A 27,781-nucleotide genomic window follows, 5' to 3' on the forward strand; every position below is an offset into this window, starting at 1 on the left:
TTTGGCTGAAAGTTATTCACTAAATTTTATTTATCACAAAGAATTCAAACACAAATAATACCACGGAAATTAATTATTCTAGCTTAGAAAAAGGATAGATATAAATAGTGAGAAACCTCTACTACAAACTGAATAATGAAAATAATAATTTCGCCAGCAAATTCCTATGCAAAAGGGTTCCCTCCAATAGAACTGAAAGGCCCCTGTGAAGGAACATTCCTGCAAACCAAATTTTATCAGACTTAGAAGAATATACATAGTATGCACGTGGTAAAGACGACCAAAATATAACACAATCACCCAGGGACGTAGCTATGCTTGGACCAAGGGGGGCAATGGCCCCCCTTGGCCCAATGAGAAAAAGCAAAATATAAAATATATGAAACTTGGTTTTGAATTTTCATACTCAATTTTTGTTCAATATTTCCATGCTTTTACAAAAAAATACAATTTCTTTATTCAAATTTTCATTAAATTTTGATTCTTTTTATAAGTTTCTGTCTGGATTCTAAATGATTTATGAAATTTATCTTAAAGTATTAGCGTAGGATAATTGCAACTTAAGTGTTCAATGAAGTTCCCTAAAAAAGTTTGGGATAAACACACACACACAGATATATATATATAATTTTATAAGTTGCTTGGATAAAAAAAAAAAGGTTTTTCATTGGGTTAATCTAGAGTTACAATATAAAGGTTTAGGTTATAACAATTTTTTTAAGCATTTGGGTTTGAGTATATCTCGCCCCCCCTCACTTAAAATCCTAGCTCCGTCCCTGCAATCACCTTCTACAAAATAATTCAGCAAAAAGACCATCTTCTTCAAAATAATGACAGCAAAAGAAATCATCTTACCCTATTTGGGAGCTCGGTGCTTGCCCGGCCATATATGTTAAGCCACCTACAGAATCAAACCAAAAATTTAATCAAATGCAATGAGGATGTTAATGGTAGAAGATTTGGATGGATATTCATGTTCTCAAAATTGGATTATGCTGCAGGCTCTCTTGAAGGAGAGGAGGGTGAAATTGTTGGCCAAGTAGAGAAATTGAAAGAGACAAGAAAATGGATTAGGAGTACAGCAACAAGTGGGACTGGGTAAGGTCAGAAAACAAGTATATCTGATGTGTACATGTCATCCTATAGCTAAATTATGTCATTTTTTTTTTAATGTTTAATTTGTTATACAATAGTACACAAGGAATTCTTAAGAATTTTTTATAAATTTTAGATATTCTTGAGGAAAAGCTATAAGAGTGTTTGCTTTACTGGTAGTGGCTATGAGGCACCAAATAAGATGCATCAAACTGTGGTGCAATGCAATTAAGAAATAGAGCTCCAGCATTAACAGTTGCAAAAAAGAATCATTCAACATGATATAAGGTTACATCAAAGAGTTAAATAAAATGTACCTTGTCCTGCAGCTGGAATATAAGGAGTCATTGGATTTTGGGGGAACCATGGTTGAGATACACCACCATGATAGGTGGATGGCAACTGTGCATTAGGAAGAGCAGCTTGCAAGGAGCTCATGTCCAAAAACTGGAATATGAAATACAAGAAAATTTTGAGCCAAGATAACCAAGAACACCCCCCAACCCCCCCTAAAGTCTTCCACATAAGAAATAAGATCCAATTTGGCTAACAAAGGGCATATATAATACATATCATAAGTCTCAAATAGAATTCAAGCAAAAACGGAGAAGAAGATGCTTGCATTTTTATCATTTTACGGAATCCAGGATGTTTTCTTTCTTGTGGAGAATTCTGATAACAGAACAACAACAAAGTTTGGCTGATAGTTCCTCTTGATACTTATCATTCTCACCATCATTATCACCATTATTGGATCCAGATGTTACCTCATATACCAGCAGCTTCTTGGCCATTAGATTTAGCAATGCTATTCAACTCTCTATACCATTCAATAAAAAGTTAAATCCATTGAGTTCAGCCAAAATCTGAAAAAGAACATCATCTCGCTTACCATCATTCAATTTCCCCCAAGACAATCTCCCTGATCAAGTAGACATGATGCAAAACCTCGGCTTTGATATCAAAAGTGATGTAGGACAAAGAGGAACAAAGCCAAATCTTTGGACGGCTGAGATTTTTAAATAATTTGGGTTAGAGTTGGAGGGGAAAACAGCTATAGAATAGTAAGGAAGATAGAGTTTCTAATGGTGAAAAGGGCTATTAGACCAATATTATTCTCATGTACCTAGAGGGGCAGGATGTGATAGGCTGAGAAGGAGTCTGGAAGGGAATGGGAAATTTGATGTTGGATCATCTTACAAAGAAATTTGTGGCATCGATCCTAATTTGTTTCCTTGGAAAAGCATTCAGGGCATAAAGGCCCTAACGAGTGTCCTTCATGCGGACAGCAGCTTCAGGTAAGACCCTCACTTGCAAGAACCTAATCAAGAGGGGTTTCGTTAACGCTAATGGGTCTTGTATGTGTCGATGTGACGGGAAAACAGTTGATCATTTGTTGTTACATTGTTGTGCGGCTTATAATTTGTGGGGTGTCATTTTTAAGATGTTTCATTGAGTGATGCCCTCAACGGTAGCAGCTTTATTGTTCTGATGGAGGAATTGGTTTGGGAAACACTCTTCAGACATTTGGAACCTAGTCCCTCCTTGCTTGATGTGCCTTGTGTGGAAGGAACATAATAGACGCACTTTTGAGAATATTGAGAGCACTCAGGAGCACTTGCAATTCCTGTTAATTTGATCTTTGTTTAATCAATATATATATATATATATATATATATATATATATATATATATATATATATATATATATATATATATATATATATATATATAAAAGCAAAGACCTCATGAGAGAGTGCATGAGGTCCTGCCATGTAGTAGTCTAATTTTGCATTTAGTCTTTTTTTTTTTTTTTTTACCTCTTTTCATTAAGTTTTTTTTAGTGTTATCCAAAAGTTTACAATAACTTATATTTACTGTTATCTCATTAATCTCTCATTAATTGCCTAAGCTTACACCACACATTTCTTTTCCTCATGTCTTTTAGCATACCCGCATTTTTTGTGTTAAAAACTAAATAAAAAAAAATTAAGGACTCATATAACTAATCAGATAAGGTATTGGGGAGAGATACAAAGACATGAAAATGTTGTGATTTGTTAATTGAAATGAACTGTTTCACTATTACCAAAATAAAAGACCTGAGATTGACAAAGCATTTGTAAGAGAATGAAAGAAAGAGAAGAATTGAGGGGCCACCACCATCATCATGCTGGCCTCCCACCACCATTAAGCCGCCGAAACCCCTTTGCATTTTTTTTTTTTTCTTACAATGAACTGTTACCATCAAAGTTTTACAACAATTATATTATAATATATGTACAACATTCTCCAAAACCATCTTGTATAAAACATTATAATATTATCCGTGCATCACATGGACAACTTACTAGTTGGTCTAAAGTGTAGAGTTTCACTCATTTTAATTCTTTGTTAGAGTTCCAGGACTCACTTTTCTTTTTTGCCTGATTTTTGTGATTTTTTAAACACTTTGCGTTCATCATCATGAGCATTAAGTAATTTCATCATTAATAAAGCATAATTAGGTATAAAATAAAAAATTAGGATTTATGAACGAAAAAATGGGGAAAAATCAACATCCAGGCTGCTGTCCCAGGGCTGTGAACAGATTTGTGACTCTTTATTAGGTATTTAGGGCTATTTAATAGATGGGTGGCTTAAGGTTTTGAAGTTTGGGATCTTAGGGTTAAAAAGGTAACAAGTCAATGCATAAGGATGGAACAAAAAAGGAATAACCTTCTAGACATCAAAACTAGGATTTCCTCGGCATCACACATTAAAGAAGGTTCTGTCACACAAACCACAAACAAAGCTTCATAGCTTCTAAATCTTCATAGCTTCTTAGGGCCCGTTTGGTAGCAGTGTTTAAGTATTGGTGTTCAAAATTATGTGAAAACTGTGGTTTAAAAAGTGTTGTGAAAACACGCGTTGAAAACATTCACAATGCAAAAAATGTATTTGGTACCATATTTCAAATAATATATTTTAAAACGTGAAAAAAACATAATTGTGTGTTTGGTATGTATATGTGTTTTTTTTTTTTAAGTGATGATTGTATAGTAAAAGAATACTATTTTATTTAAGGAGAGAGAAAAAGAAAGAATAAAAGAAGAAGAGAGAAGGCCAACAAGGTGGGCCCATGGGAGAAAATGAAAGGAAAAAAAAAAAAAAAAGAGTTTGGTCCGATCAATAGGCAACACGATTTTCAACTTATTTACAAAAAGACCATTCAGCAACGTTACTTGAAAACTAATAACTTGTATGGATGAGTTTTCAAAATAAATGTTTTAATGTAGTGTTGGGTTATTTTTTTAGATCCTTTTTCATGTATGTGTTGCATTTTCTACCTTTTAATCATCATTTGGTCAAATTCTGGAGGATATTGGTTCTGCAAGAGAAAATATGAATAATTTGGCTTTTTGGTCTAGTCTTTAGCTTATTTGATGATGGCGGATTGTGTGGTGCAAAAAGTGGGTCTTGGCCAGATTGATGGCAGCAGAATGGGGCAAGGAGTGTTGTGAAGGCTAACTTTGCCACAGGATTTTGGGGGTTTTGAATGTTCTGGCCAGCAGCATGAGGAAGCCATTTGTGGTATTTGGGCTAGTTAAACTAGAGGGGTATGCGGGGCTTGCAGTGGGTTAAGGCCAGCAAGTTTCTATGTATGTGTTCTCAGTGAGGGAAAGAGAATATTTAATGTATTTTTAACAATTTTTTTTAATAAAATTTTACTTTTACAATTAATTTTTATATGATACCATTTCCCATCCACTCAGCCAACGGAAGAACCAATTTGGTCAGTTCCCTAACTCTAGAGGTTTCTAATTTCAAATTAGAAGAACAAAGGGTTAGTTTTGAAGTTCAGGGGGTGTTTTCTCTTTTTTCCCTTATAAATAATAACAGCACATATACTACTTCTTTACAGACAACTAGAAGGTGAGATAAATGATTTATCAATGCAATTTTTTAAATATATATAAGTAAAACCAATAAAAAAATTTCTTAAAGAAATGGGATGTAGAAAAGCCATCTTTCGTTATCTGATGTAAACAGAATGTTGATATGCAGATAAGGAATAAATTCACAACCTAGGCATTATCCTACTTAGTGTAACCATGTGCACTTGACAGGAACAAAGCAATAAGCAAGCGTCCCCAAAACAATTTGATGAATTCCACATCCATGAACTATTTTAACTCTTTAGCTAACAATGCAAATTCCACGGACTAGGAATCAATGACTGAGAGCTTAGGACATTTGTTTGTGAAGCATTTTTAACCATATATATATAACACTGATATGGATTCTTAGACATCCTCAACTACATTTACAGCTAGGCCCCATTGACAGTTTTGTCCTATATTTTAATTTCCATAATAACGACTACATGCCAGGTATAAAGAAACCCAAATGTGCTCTAGCAGGAAACTTCATTGAATTTCAAGAACTAGATAGCAAGCCCCAGTGTACTATTATCATATCAATTCTACTAAGCTATTCATTAATTCCTCTTGCCTATCATCTTTTTTTTATTGACCTAAAGATGAGTGCTTTTTTATGTATTTCTGTTTCAAGTATTGATCCCATTTGACTTCTTCAGTTACGATATGATTGAAATAATAAATATTCCTTTTTAGATGATCCAGGAGCTGTTGCTCAATTCATTAGTTAAGAAATACCATTGACTCTGTGCATGGAACTCCCAAAATACCATTACACACATGGTGAATCTCTTCCAATGCACTCATAACACACATGGTTTTGTATACTCAAAACTAAAATCCATCATGTATTGTTAAAATTCACGTAAGCCAATTTATAATAGCAATTTTTCTGCAACTCCCTTGATTTTAAATCTTAAAATCCAAATACACCTTAACTCTTTGTATATAGAAAACATTTGGCAATCTCAAATGCGTCAATATCAATGGTAACTCATTATTTAATGAAATCATTTCTTTGGACAAAAGAATATTATGTAAACAGCGATGAAGTCATGGAAGATTAATAAGCTACAACTTTGCAAATACGACTATTCAAGAATTATTTTATTGAGTCCTCATGGGAAGTCCAATTGAAGTCAAAGTCGTATCATTTTAATGGTCTAAGTATGAATTTTTTAGGACTAAAATAGTTTTTAATTTGGGTTTTATGTTATTAGTTATGGTCAATTTTACATTTAGGGACAAATCTGTCATTTCTGCAATTCCTGCAAATTAAGGGTATTTTAGTAATTCAGTTGATTCTAGAATCTTCTAGGGTATTCCATATCTTAGTTTTTCTTTGGGTCTAAGTTAAGTATTTACTAGGTTTTATTAGCAGTCCTAATACTAGTAGGAGGAATCCTATTACTGCTAGTACAAGTAAAAGTCTTTATATATTGTGCTCAATGTGTTCGAGGACGAAAAATGAGTTGATTAATAAAATTGAATGTTTGAGCAATGGGCTTGTTGGCCTTTGTTGGTTCTTTCTCCTTCTCTCTTCTCTTCCTTTTCTTCATCTTCCATTTGCAACATATGTTACTGGTAAAACAACCATGCCAACAATCTAGCAAGTGGTTCAGGAAAAGTATACACAGATATGTTTTGAAAGAGCAAGGGAAGGGGTTCCAAAAAAAACTATGCCACCTGGACTGAGTTGATATTAAGGCCTGCGACCAGCTGCTGGTACTCACCAAGCATAGATGTTGCACCTTTTAGAATCTCCCTAGGGTGAGCTTGGGCGTTTTTGGAGTAGAACTTATTTCGAGTGTTCCAAATAGCCCAAACCACCACTGCCCAGTGCTCCAACTCCTGTTTTGATATCTTGTCAACCATTGTCCATGTGAGTGAGAAGTCAGAGATCACCGAGCTACTTTTCTGCACCTTACCCCGTACTAAAGCCCAAACATTATGTGCAAATGGGCACTCCCACAGAACATGGTCTGCTGTTTCTGCTGGATGACAGCAAAAGGCACAGTGGAGCTCCACGTTCACCCTATGTTTCTGTAAGTTTGCCTGAGTAGGGAGGATGTTATGGCATGCTCTCCAAATGAAGGTTCTGACCTTCGGAGGTGTGTTCAGAGACCAGATTCTTTTCCATATCTTTTTATCAACCCCAGCTCTAGAATGTTCCCAAATTTGTTGTGCTAAAATGGCTAGGTTGAAAGTGTGTATATCCCGAAACCCCATTCCACCTCTAGCCTTAGGATCACAAAGCATGCTCCACTTAATCCAACGGATTTTTTTTTTGTTCTTTGTTTGACCCCACCAATACTTTGCCAAAGTTGAGTTGATATCGTCACATAGCAACATTGGGATTTTGAAGATGCTCATGGAATATGTCAGTGTTGCTTGTGCCACTGTTTTAATCAAAATCTCTCTACCAGCATTAGAGATGTATTTTTCCTTCTATTTAGTACCCCGTTTAGCAAACCTTTCATGGAGTTCTTTGAAGGTACTAACTTCTAATTTACCAGTCACCATTGGTAAACCCAAATATTTGTCAGTCAGTCGATATTTAGGCCACCAACATTTTTTTTTTTTTTATAAGTGCCCCTAACATTCTTTGGATCTCCTCTCTCACATCTGGCCTAGTATTTTTACTAAAGAACAACATAGTCTTTTGCCTATTTATTGCTTGGCCAAGAGAAGTTGATGGCATTCCAATGGTTTAGCTTGGCAGAAGAATAGGCTATTGTTAGCAAACAGCAAGTGAGCAATACACACCACCCCAACAAGAAAAATACCCTGAATTTGTTGGGCATGGGTAGCTTCATATATTAAGGCTAACAATCCCTCAGCACACAAGAGGAACAGGTATGGTGACAAAGGGTCTCCCTACTTGATACCACGAAATGGAGAGATGAAACCACATGGCTCCCCATTAATAGCAAAGAGTAAGATGCAATCAATACACTTTGCATGGCAAGATCAACCCATCTTTCCAACAGCCCCAATCTCACCATTATCTTCCTTAGTTCCCATTCCGCTCTATCATAAGCTTTGCTAATATTAAGCTTTACCGCCATGTGCCCAATCTTACCTTTACATCTATTTCTTATCCTGTGTAACATCTCAAAAGCTATAGTGGTATTGTCAGTTATTAATGTCGAGAACAAAAGCACTTTGAGCATCAAAGATAACATTAGGTAAAATAGTTTTCAATCTATTTGCTAAGGCCTTAGATACCACCCTAGATATGACGTTACTCAAGCTAATAGGTCGGAAGTCTCACATAGACTACAGGTTTGTTTTAGGGAAAAGGAGGATGTGAGTAAAGTTCATTCTATTCCCAATGTGCCAGTATTTTTGGAAGAAGAAGGGAGACAATACCATCTGAGCCTGGAGATTTTGATAGGTGCATCTGAAAGAGAGCAAACCGGACCTCCTCACCAACATAAGGTTGCAGCAAATATTGGTTCATGCCATCCGTCACCACCCTATCCACCAAATCTAGAACACCATCAATTTTGCTCGATTGAGATGAGGTGAATAGATTTTTAAAGTACACATCAACCACCAAAGCTATTAGCTATACTCTCCATATCGGTTCTCCTCACCCCATTCTCATTAACTAACTCATCAATTTGGTTATTACATCTCCTTTGGATAGCTCTTTTATGAAAAAACTTAGTATTCTTATCCCCGACAAGTATCCAAATAGGCCAAGACCTCATAATGTAGGGCCTTATTATCTCTGACTTCACTTGTCGAATCTTGCCCAGGTTAGAAGCATAATCATGGTTAAACAACTCCTTCAGTTCCTTATGCTTTTATTCAAGTTTATTCCTGACGTTACCAAAAGTCATTCGGTTCCACTCAACGAGATTCATCCAACAATATTTGATTTTCCTGAAAAGGTAGAACATTAGGCTACCATTGGGGAAAACATGATTCCAAGCAGCGCAGATTGTCTCCTCACACTCAAGATGGGATGGGCACCTTTCTTCAAACCTTTATAATTTCTTCCTCCAAGCCTGTTGTCTAATGGACTAGTGCCAAGTGTCTAATAGAATTGGGTCATGATCCGAGTAAGAGACTTGCAAATGAGTAACCTTTGCAGTAGGGAACAATTCTCACCAATCTGTATTTGCACTGGATCGGTCAAGCCATTCCTAGACAAAAGCCTCCCATGGTCTTCCATTCCTCAACGTAAAAGCACGGTCGTGGTACCTAAGGTCTTCAAGCCCACATTGGAGTAATGCCTCCTTGAAGGCCTGCATTAGTGCCAAAGGTTTTGGAATACAACCCTGCTTCTCTACAAATGCAAGGATCTCATCATAGTCACCCAAGCAAACACATGGGATTGTTGAGCGGGTGTGCAGATGTCTATTAGTAGTCTCCAAGATTTGTTCATCCTGTGCTCTTTCGGTTTACCATAGAAGCCCGTTATACACCATACTACATTATCCTTAGATATTATATGGGCATTAGGGGAGAAAGTTTGTACATGGAGGTTGCATTCTTCTTTCCACAGCATTGCAAGGCCACCGCTTCGACCATCTTTAGGAACATACCAAATTAAAGTTCAAGTCCCCACACAACTTTCACATCTAGGACAGAGACTGTTTTGTCTCATGAGAAACAAAACCCTGGGAGCTTTTGCTCTCACCAAGTTAGTGAGAACTTTCTCTACCTAACAGTTCCAACTTATGATACTCATTATGATTGGTAAGGATGAGACAAAACCTCCACTATTGCTACGGTCAGATGAATGAGAGCCCCATCCACTTTGAGTCGTTTACTATCCACACTACCATCTTGCACTATTTCATTAGCTTGAACAAGGAATCTTCTTTCCCACCCCCGCACACTCTTCTAATATAAACGGGTCATTAGCTTGCATTTGGGGGCGTACATTCTTCGTCCACTTAGGTTTCTTAGGGTGATAAATAATAGGTCCCATGTTAATTGTGTGATTATCATATATCCCTCCATAATTCCCTACCCCGAGTTTACCTCCCCATAGTCTAATCCATGCAAGGTTGTGGGCCCAAAATGAGACATTGGGAAAGTCAAACTCGAAGTATCAAGATTTGATACCAACTTCCCATCTACGTCCTTTCCATGTTGGTGATAACCTTCCTTATCCACAAGGTCAACTTTCAAAATAAGAGGAGAAATATCCGAGGAGTGCTCCACTAAAGATGGGATATCAGAAGATACTCTTTTCAAAAGAGGTGCTACTCTTACGTGGTTTCCCCCAATAGGTTCGTGACCATGAGTCAACTTTCTCGTCTCATCTGGTTGCGGTGTAAACCTAGAGGCTGGTTGGTCCAACCCCACACCATGACCTCTTGGGGGACTTCGAGAGTGGTTTTGTGTGTCACCAGCACGTCGCTATCCTCTAGCTTTCATCCATTCACCATATGGAGCATCAAAATCCTCACTACGATTAGTACCGGGGCTAGCATGCTTGCGCTGTTTCGCTTCATGCCCTAGACGACAACACGCCATTACACAAACAACAAACCATTTCACAATCGGACTATTCTCTCATTCTTGAAAGCAACCTATGACCGGTCCCCTTCCGGGCTCACTATCGCGCCCCCTCACTACAACAGCTTATCTAAAGGTAGTTCCACCCTCAATCGGAGAAAGTGAGCTTGGTCAGAGGCAATGGCTTCACAGTCAACCTCTAGCACCTTCCCAACACCCTTGCCAACCTCCCTGCCCGCTTCTTCATTGATGAGATTAAAGGGAAGCCCCCATACTTGAACCCATAGCAGTATATGTGTAAACTTAACACTTTGCATAGTCATACCTTTCTCCAAACGGCAAAGAACCAGCAAAAAGTTATCACAACTCCACAGCCCATTAGCCAGTACCCATTTCATCTGACTCTCCATGGAGAACTTAAACTGGAAAAGACCCTCGCCCACGTCTACAATCTTAAGGTCGTTGCCCAACCGCCATACCGTGTATAAGAGGTTTTTGGCTGCTCAGAAGTTAAGGGTTTTATCGGTTAAGAAGCTCCCAATGATACTTAAGGAGCATTTCTCTAAAACTTGTTAACAATGGCTTGTTTGTATTTCAATCTCAGTACCCTCCTCCACCATCAACTTTACATTATTTAGTCGCTCAATAAAATCCAAATCCATACCAAACCCACTACTAGCTAAAAGATAAAAGGAAAAGAATTTTGTAAAGGCATTCCCTACCAAAGGTAGTAAGGAGGGGGGATGAAGAGATAGGGAAGGAACAAAGGGAAGAAGAAAGCCTCACTAATGCAAGAGCAAAACCAAAATTATTTTAGATTTTATATTTTCAGATTTTTGTATTTATCTTATAGGAAATTGGATAATTGTAGACTTTTATCCGGATAGGGATTAGATTTGAGATTAGATAGGGATTAGTATTTGAGTTCAATCAGGATTAGTTTTGGTAGGTTGTACTTGTAATCTTTATCTCTTTATTTTTCTTTTTCTTTTATTTTTCTATTGATTGTCCTGCATCAATTTTGGTATCAGAGCAAAACAGATCCAATTCCAAAAAAAAAAAATCCCTCACTCTCATTTTCCACCCATCGCAAAAACCATCTGTCAAAAAAGAAAAACGCAGATCTGGAAATCCCGCTACCCCGCTGCCCAATCTCGCCATCAGAGCTGCTCCTTCGACTCCACCGCCATCTGCTCACATGTACTCCGCCACGCCGCCGTAAACTACCAGAAGATCTTCATTGTGTCATCACTGGACCTCTTCACACGCTCCCCATCGTTGCCATTTCAACTGGTTGTATCCAGTACCTGAAATTTTGGTCAGATCTCACTGGTCTTTCAAATTTCCACATAGATGAGACAAGATCTGACCCGCCATATTGAAAGCCCAAACCCAACCAGTGACTTCCCTCTAACGTTCTGTAGTGCCAGGCCAAAGCTATACAGCACATCAGCAGGAAGTGTAATGCTCAAGTGCAACTCAAGTGTGCAAGCTCAGGTTCTTAACACAATTATTTTTGTCAGAGATTTATTATTTTAGGGCAAAATGGTAGCAGTCCAACCACCTATTATTAATGGGTATAAAAATCAAGACCCATGGATTTTCAAATGTTGGATATTTGAGGAGGAACAATTCCTTGCACAAGTGCATTTATCAAATGACAAAAAAAAGGTGTGGTATGCCAAAACAAGAGTTGATGGTAGAGCTTTAGAGTATTGGAATCATTATGAGAGCCTTCACTTTAGATGCCATTGGTCTCAAATTACTTGGGAAAGAATGAAAGAAGATTGTTGTATTGTATATTTCCCACAGTATTTTCACAAGGATCTACAACAACCTTCTCATGGCAATTTCAAGATCAAAGAACAAGTATAAGGCAGTGCAACAATGCAAAGCTCACTCATGAAGTATCTACCATACGCCAAGACTTAGGAAATCTAATGAAAACTGTTGAAGACTTGGCTAATCAAATGAAGGTTGTTGAAGACTTGACTACTCAAATGAAGGAAAATCAAGTACCATCAGACCTTGATATTGACAAGAAGTGCAAGTGTCAACCGAAGTTTCAATGTTCATGCAACCAGAAGAATCTACTATAGAGTCTAAACAACAAGAAGCCTCTATACTTGAAGAATCATCCATGGTGCATGCAGATCTACAGTTTGATAAAGTCAAAAAGGTTGATGTTCCAATTCCTTACATCAAGTTTGTGATTCCAGAAAGGTTTCATGAGGTGGAATACAAGGTTTATCTATTTTCAAGGCTCCCAAAGTCGATTCCTCAACTGCAGCAAGTGTTATGTGCCAAAGTTTTCATCATTCAACGCTTTCAAGGGAGTATGATGCAGGAGCAAAACCAAAATTATTTTATTTTATGTGCCAAAGTTTTCATCATTCAACGCTTTAAAACTCAAGGTCAAGTTTTCTCCAACCAAGGGAGTATGATGCAGGAGCAAAAACAAAATTATTTTAGATTTTATATTTTCAAATTTTTGTATTTATCTTATAGGAAATTGGATAATTGTAGACTTCTTTTCGGATAGGGATTAGACTTGAGATTAGATAGGGATTAGTATTTGAGTTCAATCAGGATTAATTTTGGTATTTTGTTATCTTCATCTCTTTATTTTTCCAATTCTAGCTCTATATAAGAGACTAGTTGTTAAGTGCTGACTCCTAACAACTTAGGTGCTGATTCCTAAGACTTTAGCTTGGTGCTGATTCCAAGCAACCTAAGTGCTGATTGTTAGGTTTATCCTTTACTTTTCTTGTTCTTTTATTTTTCTATTGATTGTCCTGCATCACTCACCCTAGGTGAGAAGAAACGCTCATACAAAAAGGAGAAGAAAACCTTAAAATAAGCTCTTTGTTCATTTTGGTAGAGCATGATAAGTAATTCCCTTTCGGCATTTTGTGTTTTTAATGTCATCTCTCTTTATGTATATAACATGCATTGTGCCATTAGTCGATATTCTTGGGAATTCTAAGTTACTGTTCACACAGCCCCTGAACAACCCTTATTTCTCTCTAATTCTTCTTCTTTCCTAACCCTAAACCCACCACAACTAAACATAGACAAATTCTCTAATTTGTCCTACATCAAACACTTTTCAGAAAATTTTGCTTATCAAATTCCATTGCAGAAGAGACTTTTTTTTTTCAAGATACCATGTGAGGACTTTCTATCTAATATACGAAATTCCCTTTTTTATATAACATAGGAGAATTTCACTCAAATTAGTTGCATGTCACAGAGCATACTATACAATAATTCTCACTGTTAATCAAAGTATCAAACTCCTATGGGCAACTAGCCCCACCCGCCAAACCAGTTGCCAGGTAATCCAAATCCATTGGCTTTTCACCTGATGGGCTAAGCAATTTATCCTCACCCAAGAGGCATCTATATACAAAATTCTCGATCATTAATAAGATAAATTAATAATTTTTGAGACTTCCATAGATATGTGAAATCAATTACTATTCTTTAATTGCACAACAGAGATAAATGTAACTAGAATATTATGTGATTAGTTGCTATCCAAAATGTACAATTCAAGAGGCAATTCGAAACATTTTACCAACCAAAAGAAATACCTATGACATACCATATTGCTCTGTTCCAAATCAGAATCAACAGGAAGATCAAATGGATTTGTTGATTTAAGATCCACTGCATGTGATTGAATCTCCCCCTAGAAAGAGTCATACATTACTCTGAGATATTCAAATTTACTTCCCTAGCTAAGATCATATACCAAGAGCTCAGGCAACTAAAGGGTACAAACCATCGGAGGATAGGATGGCCCCATGACATGCAACTGTTCGGTAGGACCTGGGGGAAAATAAGCAGCACCTCTTTGAATCCCATCTTTACAGGAGTCCTGCAAATCAGATTGTTTAAGAATGAATGGATGCCAGTAAACACTTTGAAAGATATTTGAAGAGAATGCACAAACCTCTAAATCTCTAAAGCCCAAATACTGATCAGCAGTTGATGAAAGATTGTGAGTTTCTAGCTGTAGTTCACTACCTTTCATATTGGCATTCAAAGGAAGGTTCCCAATGGAATCTTCAAATGCATTCCACACCTGCTCAGAATCAAAGATAGAAACTGATAAATCCCTTCAATTTCATGATGCCATCATGCCAATGACTCTAGCTCACATGGCAGTTCCTCCTTCCATAATAATGGGATGGAGGGCAAGGTTGTAGGTTCAAAACCAACTAGCTGAGTGTGTAACTTACCAATCCAACTAAAATATAATAAAAAAATTACTGATGCCATTTTGAAATTAAAAGAACATCAGACTTACAAGCTGCAATCTCAATGGAGAATAGCATGATAATTTTTAGAAAACTAAACACAGCCAAGCATTTCTTTTCATCATCCATCCCACACTCCAAAAACACTTCCAAAGGGCAATTTTAGATCGTGATAAAGCTTACCGGAGTGCTTGTTGCTATCGTGGGAGCTTGAACATTATGCAAACCATCATGCCATTGATTAGACATTATTGAAGAAGGCCCATGACCACTTTCAAGTTGAAATGATGGCCATTGTATGTTTGTATCTAAGGATGAAAACGGGTCAAACTTTTCCAACGAGCCTACATCACTAGAAGGTACTTTTGCAGGGGTAGGATTTTCAGCATGTGGAACAGATGCTGTGGGCTGAGGTGAATCAAACGTTGCCCATCCTTCATTTTTAGGGACAGATATTTGTGGTGTTTCTCTATCCAAGGTTGTAGCTGACTGCTGCTGAGGAATGTCTGGAAAGGAGTTTAAGGATGACAATGGAAAAGTTTGTGGAGGTTGATACGCATCCACAGATGAAGCTGTAGATGGAGCCGATGATGTTGCTGGCATTTGAAACAAATCAATGGATGAAGCGGCAGAAGAGACTGGTTCTGGTACAAGGGGTGCCTTGAAAAGATCTAAACTACTAGAATTTCCAGAAACAGATGATCGTGGAAGGGTAGACACTTTACCCTGGAAAATTCCTGCAGATTGATCCGGTTCTGAGACAACTTCTGTTAAACCACCCGAGTTATATGACTTGTAAGACAGGGAGTGGCTCTCCACTGATCCAAAGCTACTTGAAGAAGCAGTTCTCTAAATAATGGAACAAATTAAAGTCAGTTGATTGAAAAGATGATCATCCTTTGATCCACATATTATAGAAACAGGGCCAAATGCATATAGGAATGGATTATGCAGGCAGAGAAAAAGCAGAAAATAACACACACCAAAATAGCACTCAAGAAATAATAACACTGTGTACCCAGCATGTTGTTGGCAAAGGAAATAAACTAACAAATTCACCACAAGAATACAATATGAAGGAAACAATGAATTTTTGGATTTTTTTTTTTTTAAATCAAACTTTACCTTGCTCAAACTAGATTCAGAGGAACTTTATAAATATTCCTAATCACTGATGGGGACAGACTTTTCCCTCAGATAGAGAAGATATTTGCCATATTCGATATCTCTAATGAATTTGGGGAGCAACATCATGTCTTCTGCCAAGATAGGCAAAGATATGTATACGATCCACAGACATTCCATGTAAATGGAAAAACCAGAACAAGCCAATTGAATCCATTTATTGATCAAAATGCCAAATACATTTAATGATCCTGGCCATGTCAAAGTGCCAATAGAGATCAAATCATATAAAACCAGAAATATTTTCCATATCTAAGATCTGCAATCTAACTAGAAAAATGTTTTTAGGATCTGGAAAGGAAAGCATTTTTAGCTGCATTTATTTTTAGTCGCTTTTATTAATACATTTGCAATAGAACAATTAAAACTTTCTGGAATCTTACAACTGCATATATAAACACAAGACAGCTATGAAGTGTCTAATACAATCTTTATATGGTCGTGTGTGTGTGTGTGTGTATATATATATATATATATATCTGTTGGCAGATCCAAAAAAGTGTCATATTCAAAAAAGCAGCTTCATGTGATTTCAGTCTTTAAGACTAGAGATCTTGATCCTTAAAGTAGACCAACAGACCTGTGTATGTGTATATGCACATACACGTTTTCTGATACACATTAGAGTTTTTGAGGCAAAAGCATAAGGCAATGTTCTTCCTCTAGCCAAAAATAAACACATTGCCTGTCCAAGCACTAAAGTGCCCATCAGGGTTTTTTTTCCAGAGTTAGGGAAAAAGCAAATCAATGTTTTCACCCTCTAACAAAGCAAAAAAGCATACGACTCTCAAAGCATATAGTACAAACTTTTAGTTTATCATTCTGTATCTGGAAAGAAAAACATTGAACAAAGAAAGTAAACTGTAAGCTACCAGGGAGTTCATCTCGCAGTACCTCACTGTAGAGACAAACACATGAATGCGAGGAAACACACATCACACTTTACAGTACACAAAAGCATATAGCAACAAATGTAGCTTACACTTGTCAAGCATAAGTTAAGGCGAAACTTCAGGCAACTTTACCACATGCAAGGAGTAAAATTTCTGCTTTGAATTTCTATATTTTTCTTTAAAGAAAATATTAAAATATTTGGGATATAACTATCAAATGTAATCAAAAATTTTCCAAACACATTTTTCTAGTACACAGAAAACATAGCCAAATGATATCATAGGCAAGACATACAAAATTGGTAAAGAGAGAACAAACAAAACAGAAAATGCATTGATAAGGAAGCGTAACAGTAGAGCACATCTGCACGTGTAGCAGTTAGGTAGGCGCATGTGTCATTATCCATGTATGCATTCACCAGGCAGGTAGGTAGCATATGCATAATATACATCAAAATTTATATATACTTGCTAAATGCGAGCATGTATGCACCAATTGAACTCTAAAGCATACTTGGAACACTTTGCGATATCAGTGGCTTTAATGCTTTATTGTGTAGGACAAGATACACAAGTTAATATATCAGGCAACAGAGTCCTATACTGAACAACTATCACAGGCACAGAAAAAACATTTTGTACCCAGACAACAACGCTCCACTAATATTTGATACTTTTTTTTGAAGGGATACACAATTTCAACATCAAAAAGATCATTCATAAATCCCCGCACTTTTTTTTTTTTTGGGTTAATTACACAAACAATTGTACAAGAAATATAACCTGCGGACGTGGAATTCCATCTGCATCTCTTTTGGAATTTGCCTCAGATGAATTTGTTGCTCGAAAAAATAAGTCATCACTTAAACTACCCCTTGAAGTCTGAACGGGTGGGCTGTTAAATCCAACATCCTTGCGAAAATTAGGAGACTCCGCACCAGATCTGAATGGATCACCTCCACTAGACACAGAGTAGTCCGAACCTCTGGAAACTGAGCCCTCATTTGCAAACCGGTCCTCGTACATTTGCTCACTTAACCGACCAGGACTGTAGACAAAACTAGACATCTTCCCCTCATTATGGCCTCGATCCGAACCAGGCTTCCTGGTAAGTGCAGCAAATTGTTTTCCATACCGTCGATCTTCATATTGATAATCATAAGGTGGACTCTGAGAATAAGAATGATAAGAACTGGCACGCCTTGCCTCGCCTTCATTGCTTCTAAGGCTCTGTCAAATTCAATAGTGAATACCATATGCTAAGCTTGTATACTAGCCTGAAGTGAGATTTTTTAAGATGAAAAATAAGGACAATGGAATATTTAGTTAAGGCCTGCTTGATTCTGTTTCGGGGAATATGTTTCCAAAACTTCCAAAAACCTCTGGAAAAGTGTAAAAGATAAAAGAACATGCTGTTCTCTGTTGTTTTATTTTATTTTCAACAGAAACAGAGAAAGCCAGGATTTTTTTAGGGGGTGGCAGGGAGGACCACGAAAACATCTATTTTATGCTCTTCAGAAACTAGTAACTTCAGAATATACTTTTTGAAAAAGAAGCTACCAAATGAGTTCACCACTCCCATTTTATTTCCTCTGTTTCCAGAAAAAGAAATAACACAGCTCAGAAATAGAACCAAAAGACACTATAAAGTTCTTTAACATATAATGCAAATATTGGTTCAAGGACATATTGCCTGCACATCTCTTGGAGGCTTGTCAGTAGTCTTTCCTCCAGCATATCTTCTCTCTACATACACATTCTTTATAAATTCACGTATTTTATCAACATTGCTGCAATAGGAAAACATAATTAAAAAAACAATCTATATTTACCATGCTCATGACTAAAACATTATCAATAAATCACATATCAAGCACCTGCTATCAGGCAATCGCTGCCTTTGAAGGTCCCAATCCTTCAAATATATATCTCTTGCACGCTGAAAAGAGTGAAAGTCTCATCAGCACTGAAAAGCAAACCCCTTCTACCAAAGAGGAAGAAATTAAGCCTTGTACCTGGTTACCACCGTTTTGAAGTGCTTCAACTTCTTGAGATGTAAACTTAGCCATGGATACAGACTTCACACGATGAGTAAACTCGCGACTGCATGACACCAAAATATTGATATATTCTTAAAAACACTGAAGACCTAAACAAACCAGATGTTTGGCAGGCCAAGCTCGAAAAGCAAAGCATTTCAAAATTTCACCAAACAGGGGAAGGAATAAATGCATTAATTTAAGGGCAGTAAAGAAACTTAAATACATTGTCCACAAAATACATTAATTGGAGGTCACTAAGAGATTAATAATGATCCATGACAAGTTACAGTAGAAGAAAATCACCTAAGCAGAGGTACATTATAATACATAATTGAGCAATTCCATCTTGAGATTAAATTCTATGAGGCTTCGATGGCAAACCGCTGTTTATACCCTCTAATAAAGATCACCCTATCAGTTTTTTTTTTTCCCAAATAGAAAAAATAGGGAAACCACACACAAACACAATCTATTAAAATTATCAAATTCAATGTTTTAAAAAAATGGAAAATTGACTCACATTTTCGAAACAGAGAACTGAACAATGCGACATTTTATACCAGAAAACATCAACATCATATTTTCAAGCACATGAAAATAAAGGGAAAAATGGACATTTTACAAAAACTTTTTACAAAAGAGCCAATCTAGAATTGGCATGCTTCTCAAGCACACACAATTTCTTACCAATCTTCTATCTCATCATTACTAGTCTCAATTTCTTGGTCATCCAAACTCATCTTATCAAATTTGCCTTCTACCTTGTATTTCATCAATACCTAATGAGTTTCAAGACCTCCAAGATAATATCCTAGCCACTCAAACACAGGCAAATGGGAAGCTTAGGGGTATCAGGGGCAGCCTCTTCGGTAATGGGGTTAGTTGTCTTCTTCTCCTTCACTGACCACCTTTTCTCTTATAACATGGAATTTGAATTTTTATTTTAATTTTTGATAAGGAACAATTTTATAGTGATTTGGTTTTATTAGATTGTATTTTGACTTATCAAAAAAAAATAGATTGCATTTTGTGTGGTACTACATATTATTCTATTTGAAAAAATCTAATGGCAGCAATATTTTATCAGAGGTTGAAACTAGGGGGTTTTCCACCAAACCTTATACAATTTAATCTCTAATCCATTTTGAAAAAGTTTAATGTGTCAATATTCTATTGGAGGGTGTATAGAGAGGGGGGGGGGGGGGGGGCCGGGGGTGTGGGTTACACCAGAGAATATAATTTCTTCTTCTATTTGAAAGAAATTTGACTGAAAATGGAATCTTTATTGAATGAAACAAAATTCTTCTATTTGAAAAAAGCCAGTTTGGAAAAATTTATTAGAGGGTGCAGATTGGGAGTTTTACAACAAACCCTAATAGAATTAAATCATATTCCATCTTATATAAATAAGACATCCATTCCTTCCAACAGGAATTAATAACACATAAAGATAGTACAGATTTTCTTTTTGGATATCCAATAGCTATCATCATTATCAAATTTAAACAAGTTAAACATAATTATGATTTTAGGATATAAGATCAATTTTGGACAAGGTATAGAAAGCATGGCTCCAAAACAAACATGATTATACAAGATGGACCATCTTTATGAGGAAGAGAGAGTAGCAAACACACAAAACTTAAATCTTCTCAACAAAACTTAAATATTTTATTCAATGGCATATTATAGATATGAAAATAAAATAAAATAAATTGAGAGCCCAGTTTACTTGTAATAATGTGTTCTTTTTTTTATGATGAGGAACCCACTTAAGGAATGAGCCAGTGGGACCACCCTGATGGGTAAAACCCTAAATGCATACACTCCCCCACTAAGCAGGCATCAGGTAAATCGCGATAGGAGTCAAACCAGAGACGTCTGGGTTTACAGTTAATCCAGACAACCCAGGTGAGGGCACTTGTGATGATGAATTTAGGTACCAAACATTGACCCAAAGACACTAGATGATCAAGTAAGAAACAAAAGACCTCTTCCATTCCTTTGACATATCTAAAGATTTTAAAATATTTTCACCTATTCCAGAGAAAATGTTACTTCCAGTGAGCAGATAGTCTACTGCCAATTTACTTATCTCAATTTTTTTAATAAGATTTTTTATTTACCTATCAAAAAAATATGCTGACAAAGGATAGCAGAATACTTAAGATTTCTTTAATGGTAAGTTACACATGCATTCAGGTGGGCCTTGAGCACATGATCCCACCCTCCACCTTGCCATTTGACCAAGAGCTTATTGGCAATAATTGACCCAAAGCTGAAGTTCCCAAATGAAGTGATACAAATCAGGTATGGAAGAACAAAGGGCAAGATGAGAGGGATGGTGATTGCATAGAAATAGCTCAGACTGGGGGAGGTTTTTTTAGATTTAAAAAACTAAAAAGAATGTCCATGTAATTTTACCTAACCAACAGAGAAATTAGTGTATTTAATTGAACAAAGCAAGTATGTAACTGGATTTAAGACCAAAACTTTCCCAAACCTGATCATGGGCATATGATACACCACCCATTCAACAATATAGACTTCAAAATAAAAAGTTCTCCAAGATGGTTTTTTTGTTATGTTTACAAGAAGTTTTAAGCATGCACTGTCTAATTCTAAAAAGCATGTATATGTACATGACAAGACATGGCAACAAGGAAATTCTTGAAAAATTAGGACACGACACATAAATTCTTGAAAATTAGGACACGACACAATGCAGATATGAAAATTAATAAATTAATTCATATACATTGTTATGTATCTTTATTTATTTATCAATAGGCATATTTTATGTTTATTTGAAGTTTCCAAAATAAATAACAATAAAAAAATTTAAGAAAATATCTAAAATCAAATGAATTTTTTTTTACATAAAATAATATTTAATTCCTCTCCACACAATGAGGACATGCTTTGCGTGTCCAACACCAACACATCACATGTCAAACACATGCCCACGCCGGAGATTTTGGATGCCAGTACTTGTTGTGTCTAATCATTTTTTAGGTCTAATTATGAATGGCTAAGAAACCCTTCAAGCAAGGTGGTCATACATTTACAAATGCACAATCTCACTTTGTGCAAGGCATTGATTCACGATCGCATGTGCACCATTTTTCCTTCATAAACTCCACCATGCATAGCATAAATACCAATGCACAGTCTCACTTCATTGAATGCACTGCATTGCTTTGCGGCACATAAAAAATATAAGAAATAACCGGACTTCCTTATAGGTCATCATATAAACATCATTAAATTCAGACAAACACATACATGAAATAACAACACAGCCATATAGACCAAAGTGCTTTTATTTCAAAACTTTTTTCATATCAATCATCAATCAAAACTACCAATTACAGTGGTGCTATGCTAGGAATACTACAAATTTTAACATTTACAATCACAACCAACAAAAAAAAATCATCTATTTGAAATCCACGAATCACAGTGATTACCACATCAGTTTGTAAAAAAAAAAAAAGTGTACATTTTCCGAAGAGAAAATACTCACTGTATCCCACTGCAAGTCATACAGACGAAAGTCCAAAAATTCGTACACACATACTGAGGACCCTGCACATCACAAATATAGAAATTAAAAAATGAGGAAATTTTCGTGAACTTTCTTAGCAACCAAACAACCTCTAAACTGAAATCACAGCGCTGAGATGCTATGTGCAAGAAAAAAATAATAATAATAATTATACCAAACTGTTACAGTTGATGCATCTCCGATTGGGAGGAAGCTTCATGAGACCGCGAATAATCTTTTCATTGCGCTCTTCTTCTCTTTTGCTTCCCATTACGGAAATCGAACCCTAACTTATTAGCCTGGAGAATCGACGAGAAGACTAGAGTAGGGTTTGGGTTTTGAATTAAAGGACTGAGTGAGACGAGATACACAGTAGAATTCTAATCAGCTCTGGATTGGACACGCTCTCTCCGAGGCTGCCACTCTCATCATATCATGTCATGTGCCTTTCTTTCCCGTTTTATTTTGACTCACCTTTTTTAAGTTTTGACTTATTAGACTACAAATATTTCTTTTCTTCTTGGAGATTTACACTACACACTAGTACATCCAAATTTTGTAAAAGCTAGACTATAATCAAATTTTAAAGTAAATAAGGAATCGGGCTCATTTTTCCTATTATTTGTAGTTTTCAAATAACACTCTTTATTTCATTTTTCATTTTCTTATACTTCTAATTCAAATGTTTGTCATCAATTCTTTTTCTAAAGAAATAGAGACAGGAGATAATAAATAAATAAATCAAAAGATTTAATCAAAAGGAGAAGAATAGTAGTACTCTTCAAACTTAATGTGTGGTAAGCATTTTGCAAAATTTTGAATAGCATCGAAGAGTTAAAAGTGAAATTTTTTTTTGATTTTTTGTTACAACTAAGTGTTGCGTGTACTTTTGGTTCTGGTGTGTAGTATTAAGCAGAAAAAAACAATACACTTCGATTTGTTTTTTTTAAAAAGATGTTTGAAGAGTCGAATGCTAGAATATGGGGGTAAAATTTGCTGAATAGTACCATTTTAGAAAAAAAAAAATTGGTGCAACTAAAGTTAATTAGTTAAGTGGACTATATTTGGAACTCGAGTTTGTCAAACTCAAGTTCCAAGTAGTATACACCAATACTAATTGGAACTCAAGTTTGTCACTCTCGAGTTTCAGCCCAAACTTGAGTTCCAAAAAATGTGCTACATAACTAATTAACTTTGTCCATATGCTACTTTTTAAAATTTGTTCTAAAAACATGCTATTTGACAGGTTTTACCCTAGAATATGAGTTTGGATGGAGATGGCTTTTACCCATACAACTGAAATGGAGGTGAGCAAAGTGCCCAATTATAGATGATCTATGGAAAACACTATCACGCATGTGGGTAAAGCATCGTGTTATTTATATATTTTTTAATAGTCAAAACTTAGAGAAAATTCAATTAAATTTTAATTGGATTTTCAATTTGCGCCACATGTCTAATTTAATTTTTAATTATGTGTCAAGTGAATTATTGAATTTAAAAATTGAAGAGTCAAAATCCAATTTCAATTAGATATTAAATTGGATTTCAACTAGAGTCCAATTTTTCGCCACATGTACATCTAAGTGTTGTTACAACTAAGTGTCCAACTAGAGTCCAATTTTTTTGTTACAACTAAGTGTTGCGTGTACTTTTGGTTCTGGTGTGTAGTATTAAGCAGAAAAAAACAATACACTTCGATTTGTTTTTTAAAAAAAGATGTTTGAAGAGTCGAATGCTAGAATATGGGGGTAAAATTTGCTGAATAGTACCATTTTAGAAAAAAAAAATTGGTGCAACTAAAGTTAATTAGTTAAGTGGACTATATTTGGAACTCGAGTTTGTCAAACTCAAGTTCCAAGTAGTATACACCAATACTAATTGGAACTCAAGTTTGTCACTCTCGAGTTTCAGCCCAAACTTGAGTTCCAAAAAATGTGCTACATAACTAATTAACTTTGTCCATATGCTACTTTTTAAAATTTGTTCTAAAAACATGCTATTTGACAGGTTTTACCCTAGAATATGAGTTTGGATGGAGATGGCTTTTACCCATACAACTGAAATGGAGGTGAGCAGAGTGCCCAATTATAGATGATCTATGGAAAACACTATCACGCATGTGGGTAAAGCATCGTGTTATTTATATATTTTTTAATAGTCAAAATTTAGAGAAAATTCAATTAAATTTTAATTGGATTTTCAAATTTGCGCCACATGTCTAATTTAATTTTTAATTATGTGTCAAGTGAATTATTGAATTTAAAAATTGAAGAGTCAAAATCCAATTTCAATTAGATATTAAATTGGATTTCAACTAGAGTCCAATTTTTCGCCACATGTACATCTAAGTTTTTTATTTTTGCAGCAAATGAATTATTGGGTACAAAAACTGAAAAAAATCTAAAACCAATTAAATTTTAAATCATATATATATATATATAATGAGAAATCATTACATATTTTAGAAATGTATGGTTTAAAAAAAGTGTAAACTAATACCATATATAATTTGAACATCTTCTAAAAAAATACTAATTTAAACTAGATAATTTATAATTGTGATTATTTTAACTGTATCTATGCATATGTACGAGACTATACACTAGTTAATATAACAAGAGCCTTCTGAACATAAGTTTAAAGAAAATTAAATATTTAATTTTTTAAGTTGCAATCACTCTTTTTGAACAAGATAAACTATAAATAGATTTATATATAATAAGAATTGAATTTAAGAATCTTAAACAGCTTATAAACAAAAATAATCAATTAATTGATCCGTGTGTCAGAATTCATTTTTGCTCATCAACTATCAATTGTCTTTCTCAAAAAAAAAAAAAAAAAAACTATCAGTTGTGTCAATTTAATACTAAAGGTTTTGAAAATAATTATATTGTTATCCTGTTGATCGATTTTTTGTCAAATGTTTTAACCATGTAGTTAGCTTTAGTTCTAAAAAAAAGTGTAGTTAACTTTAACCCTTACGTAAAAAGGAAATAGCAATTTTAAGATAATAATACATTGAAGTGGAAGTTCAATAAAGAATTCAATTCTTCCCTTATTTTGCAAGAAAACACTTTATGACCTTTGGTACGATAGAAAATACAAATTAGCATATTACAATGTCAATGGTCAATGGTCAATGGAAAACATGACCAATAAAGAGAAAAATATTTTTCACTTTTGATGAACAGAATAAATCTTCCAAAATGTTAAGTACTTAATAGCCCATCACAAATAAATCCTACATAGAACAGTCTTTGAAGTTTTCAAAACAACCACTAACATAATCCAAGAGACTAGTTTAGTGGTTCCTAAAACCCTATAATATCCATGAGATCCTAGGTTCAAAACCTCTTGCCCCCATCTTGGGATCACCCCCATGAGATTCCTCCCTATAATAACCTAGTGCATGTGAGACCAAAGGATTGTATACACCTGAAGGAATAGTTAGAGTAGCAACTAACATAGTGTTGCGTAATTGTCTAAGGATAATATTCAATCATTCCTCTAAGTCAATCAAATTCTTTGTTTATCTACTAGATCATTTTGTTCTTTCATTGTATGCTCTTGTAATTTCCAACAAGCTTCTCAGACTGCAGTGAATCTAGCTTTCTTGTTATCTTGGAATGCTGAATTAAAGCCTCTTCTAATAACCTAGATTCCTTCCCTCATTTTTCCTACCAAAGCAAAGCCTCTCTTTCCTTTGACCATCTTCTTGGAAACTTTGGTTTGGAACATCAATTGCCAATATTTTAGATAAGGTCAGGCTATTGTGTTATTTCCATTACCAACATTTGTTGATTGGTCTTAACCTGCAGTTCATGAAAAGCAGTAGTGTACATATGTGTACAAAAGTTTATTTCAATTTAACTCTAATTAGTGCCACATATGCCAATTTTAGTGCCAAATGCATCAATTACCCCAAAAAAAAAAACACAAACACAAACACTTCCATTTAGTATAGGTTAAATGTACATAATATTTTACAAGTATTACAAATTATATCATATAAAGTTTACAAACTAATGTGACAAATGCACATGGTAAAAGTAGCAAAGCATGGATGAGCTACATTGTGAAAAGGCCAACCCCCAATCTAAGGCAACTAACATTGACCCAAATCAAGAAAAGCCCCCATAAAGAGTAGTGTCTACCCCCCTCATATAGATGTACTCCTACATAAGATGGCGTACACCCCTTTTGTGATAAGACCCCAAATTTCACAAACAATTCAATTTCATATAATTCAAAATTCCTGGCCTCTTGAGTGAGCCATGGACTAGTTTTTCCATCCAAGAGCTCTTCCTTAAACTTTATTTCTATCTATAAGGCCCCCCTTCAAACCATAACCATAATCTTTAAAAGGGTAGAAAAATCATTGATTTTTTAAAGTGTTTTTTGAGTCATTTTTGCTACCATAAAAGAATTTAAAACATCCAAAATTAGGGATGTGCACCCAACCCATTGACCCAACGCAAATAAACCAATCTAACATCTTAGGTTGGTGAGTTGGGTTGGGTTGCAATTTTATTTAGATTTTTAGGTTGGGTTAAGTTCAGTTCGATAATTTTTTCAACCCATCTAACCCACTATATGTATATAAGTTTATTTTATTTCCCTTATTTTTATATTTTAGTTTGATTTGTTTTGGTATTTTGAAAATTAGTTTTGTTGACTTTGAAAATTTTGGATATAATTTAGGCATATGATGTGAATTGTAATAATTTTATAAAAAAAAAAAGTTTCAATAGTTGATGAAAGTCCAATTTTTTCACAATGGATGAAACATGTATGCATAATCCACCTACCTATGTGAATTAAGTTGGGTTGGTTTTTGCACATGTGATGGATTGGGTTGGGTTGGGTTGGTAATTTCTCAACCCCATCTTAGCAAGTTAGGTTGAAAAAACCCTCTAACCTAATCCATACACTATATCCAAGACTAAGCCCTTGTTTCTAAGGTGGGAATGGAAAGGAACGAAAAGAATAATTTTAGAATATTCTTCTCTTCTCTTGTTTGGAAGTTTTAATGGAAGGAATAGAAAGTTTATTCCCTTATTTGGGAGTTTTAAGTAGGAGGGAATGGAATAGGTAGGAGGGAACAATCATCTCTCTCTGTTCCCTTAAAACCTTAAATTTTTATTCCACTTGAAATTGGGAGGAATAGGAGGGAATGAAATTAAGTTTAATAAATTTTTTACTGTAACTTCCAAAATACCCCTATATATTCAACCCTTTATTTTAAAATAGAGGTCTAATAGTAATATTATCGTAAAATAATTCCATTCTATTCCCTTTATGTTACTCCAAAACAAGATTACCTACATTCCATTCATTTTCACTTATTTTC

General features: G+C 35.3%; 1 protein-coding gene across 1 annotated transcript; it reads right to left on the reverse strand.

Annotated features, from left to right (window-relative positions):
• LOC142610223 (putative ADP-ribosylation factor GTPase-activating protein AGD14) lies at positions 1–22,912 on the reverse strand. The gene is made up of 13 exons (XM_075781980.1): positions 22,601–22,912; positions 22,405–22,466; positions 18,852–18,939; positions 18,714–18,775; positions 18,530–18,626; positions 17,620–18,066; positions 14,942–15,607; positions 14,452–14,583; positions 14,281–14,376; positions 14,101–14,187; positions 1,413–1,542; positions 856–901; positions 1–219 (listed from the first exon to the last, which is right to left on the reverse strand). The coding sequence occupies exons 1-13, from the start codon at positions 22,694–22,696 to the stop codon at positions 165–167; spliced, it is 2,064 nt and encodes a 687-aa protein (XP_075638095.1). The 5' UTR covers positions 22,697–22,912; the 3' UTR covers positions 1–164.
• Positions 22,913–27,781: the final 4,869 nt, after the last annotated feature.

This window comes from Castanea sativa, chromosome 9 (assembly GCF_040712315.1).
Source record: "Castanea sativa cultivar Marrone di Chiusa Pesio chromosome 9, ASM4071231v1".
In the NCBI taxonomy this organism is placed as follows: domain Eukaryota; kingdom Viridiplantae; phylum Streptophyta; class Magnoliopsida; order Fagales; family Fagaceae; genus Castanea; species Castanea sativa.

Excerpts from the sequence above, each read along its gene's own strand:
- LOC142610223 (XM_075781980.1), bottom strand. The coding sequence starts at position 22,696 with ATGGGAAGCAAAAGAGAAGAAGAGCGCAATGAAAAGATTATTCGCGGT. Across the intron at positions 22,467-22,600 it reads GCATCAACTGTAACAGTTTG|GGTCCTCAGTATGTGTGTAC; the intron begins GTATAATTATTA and ends TGTGATGTGCAG. Across the intron at positions 14,377-14,451 it reads TGGGCTTTAGAGATTTAGAG|GACTCCTGTAAAGATGGGAT; the intron begins GTTTGTGCATTC and ends TCTGATTTGCAG.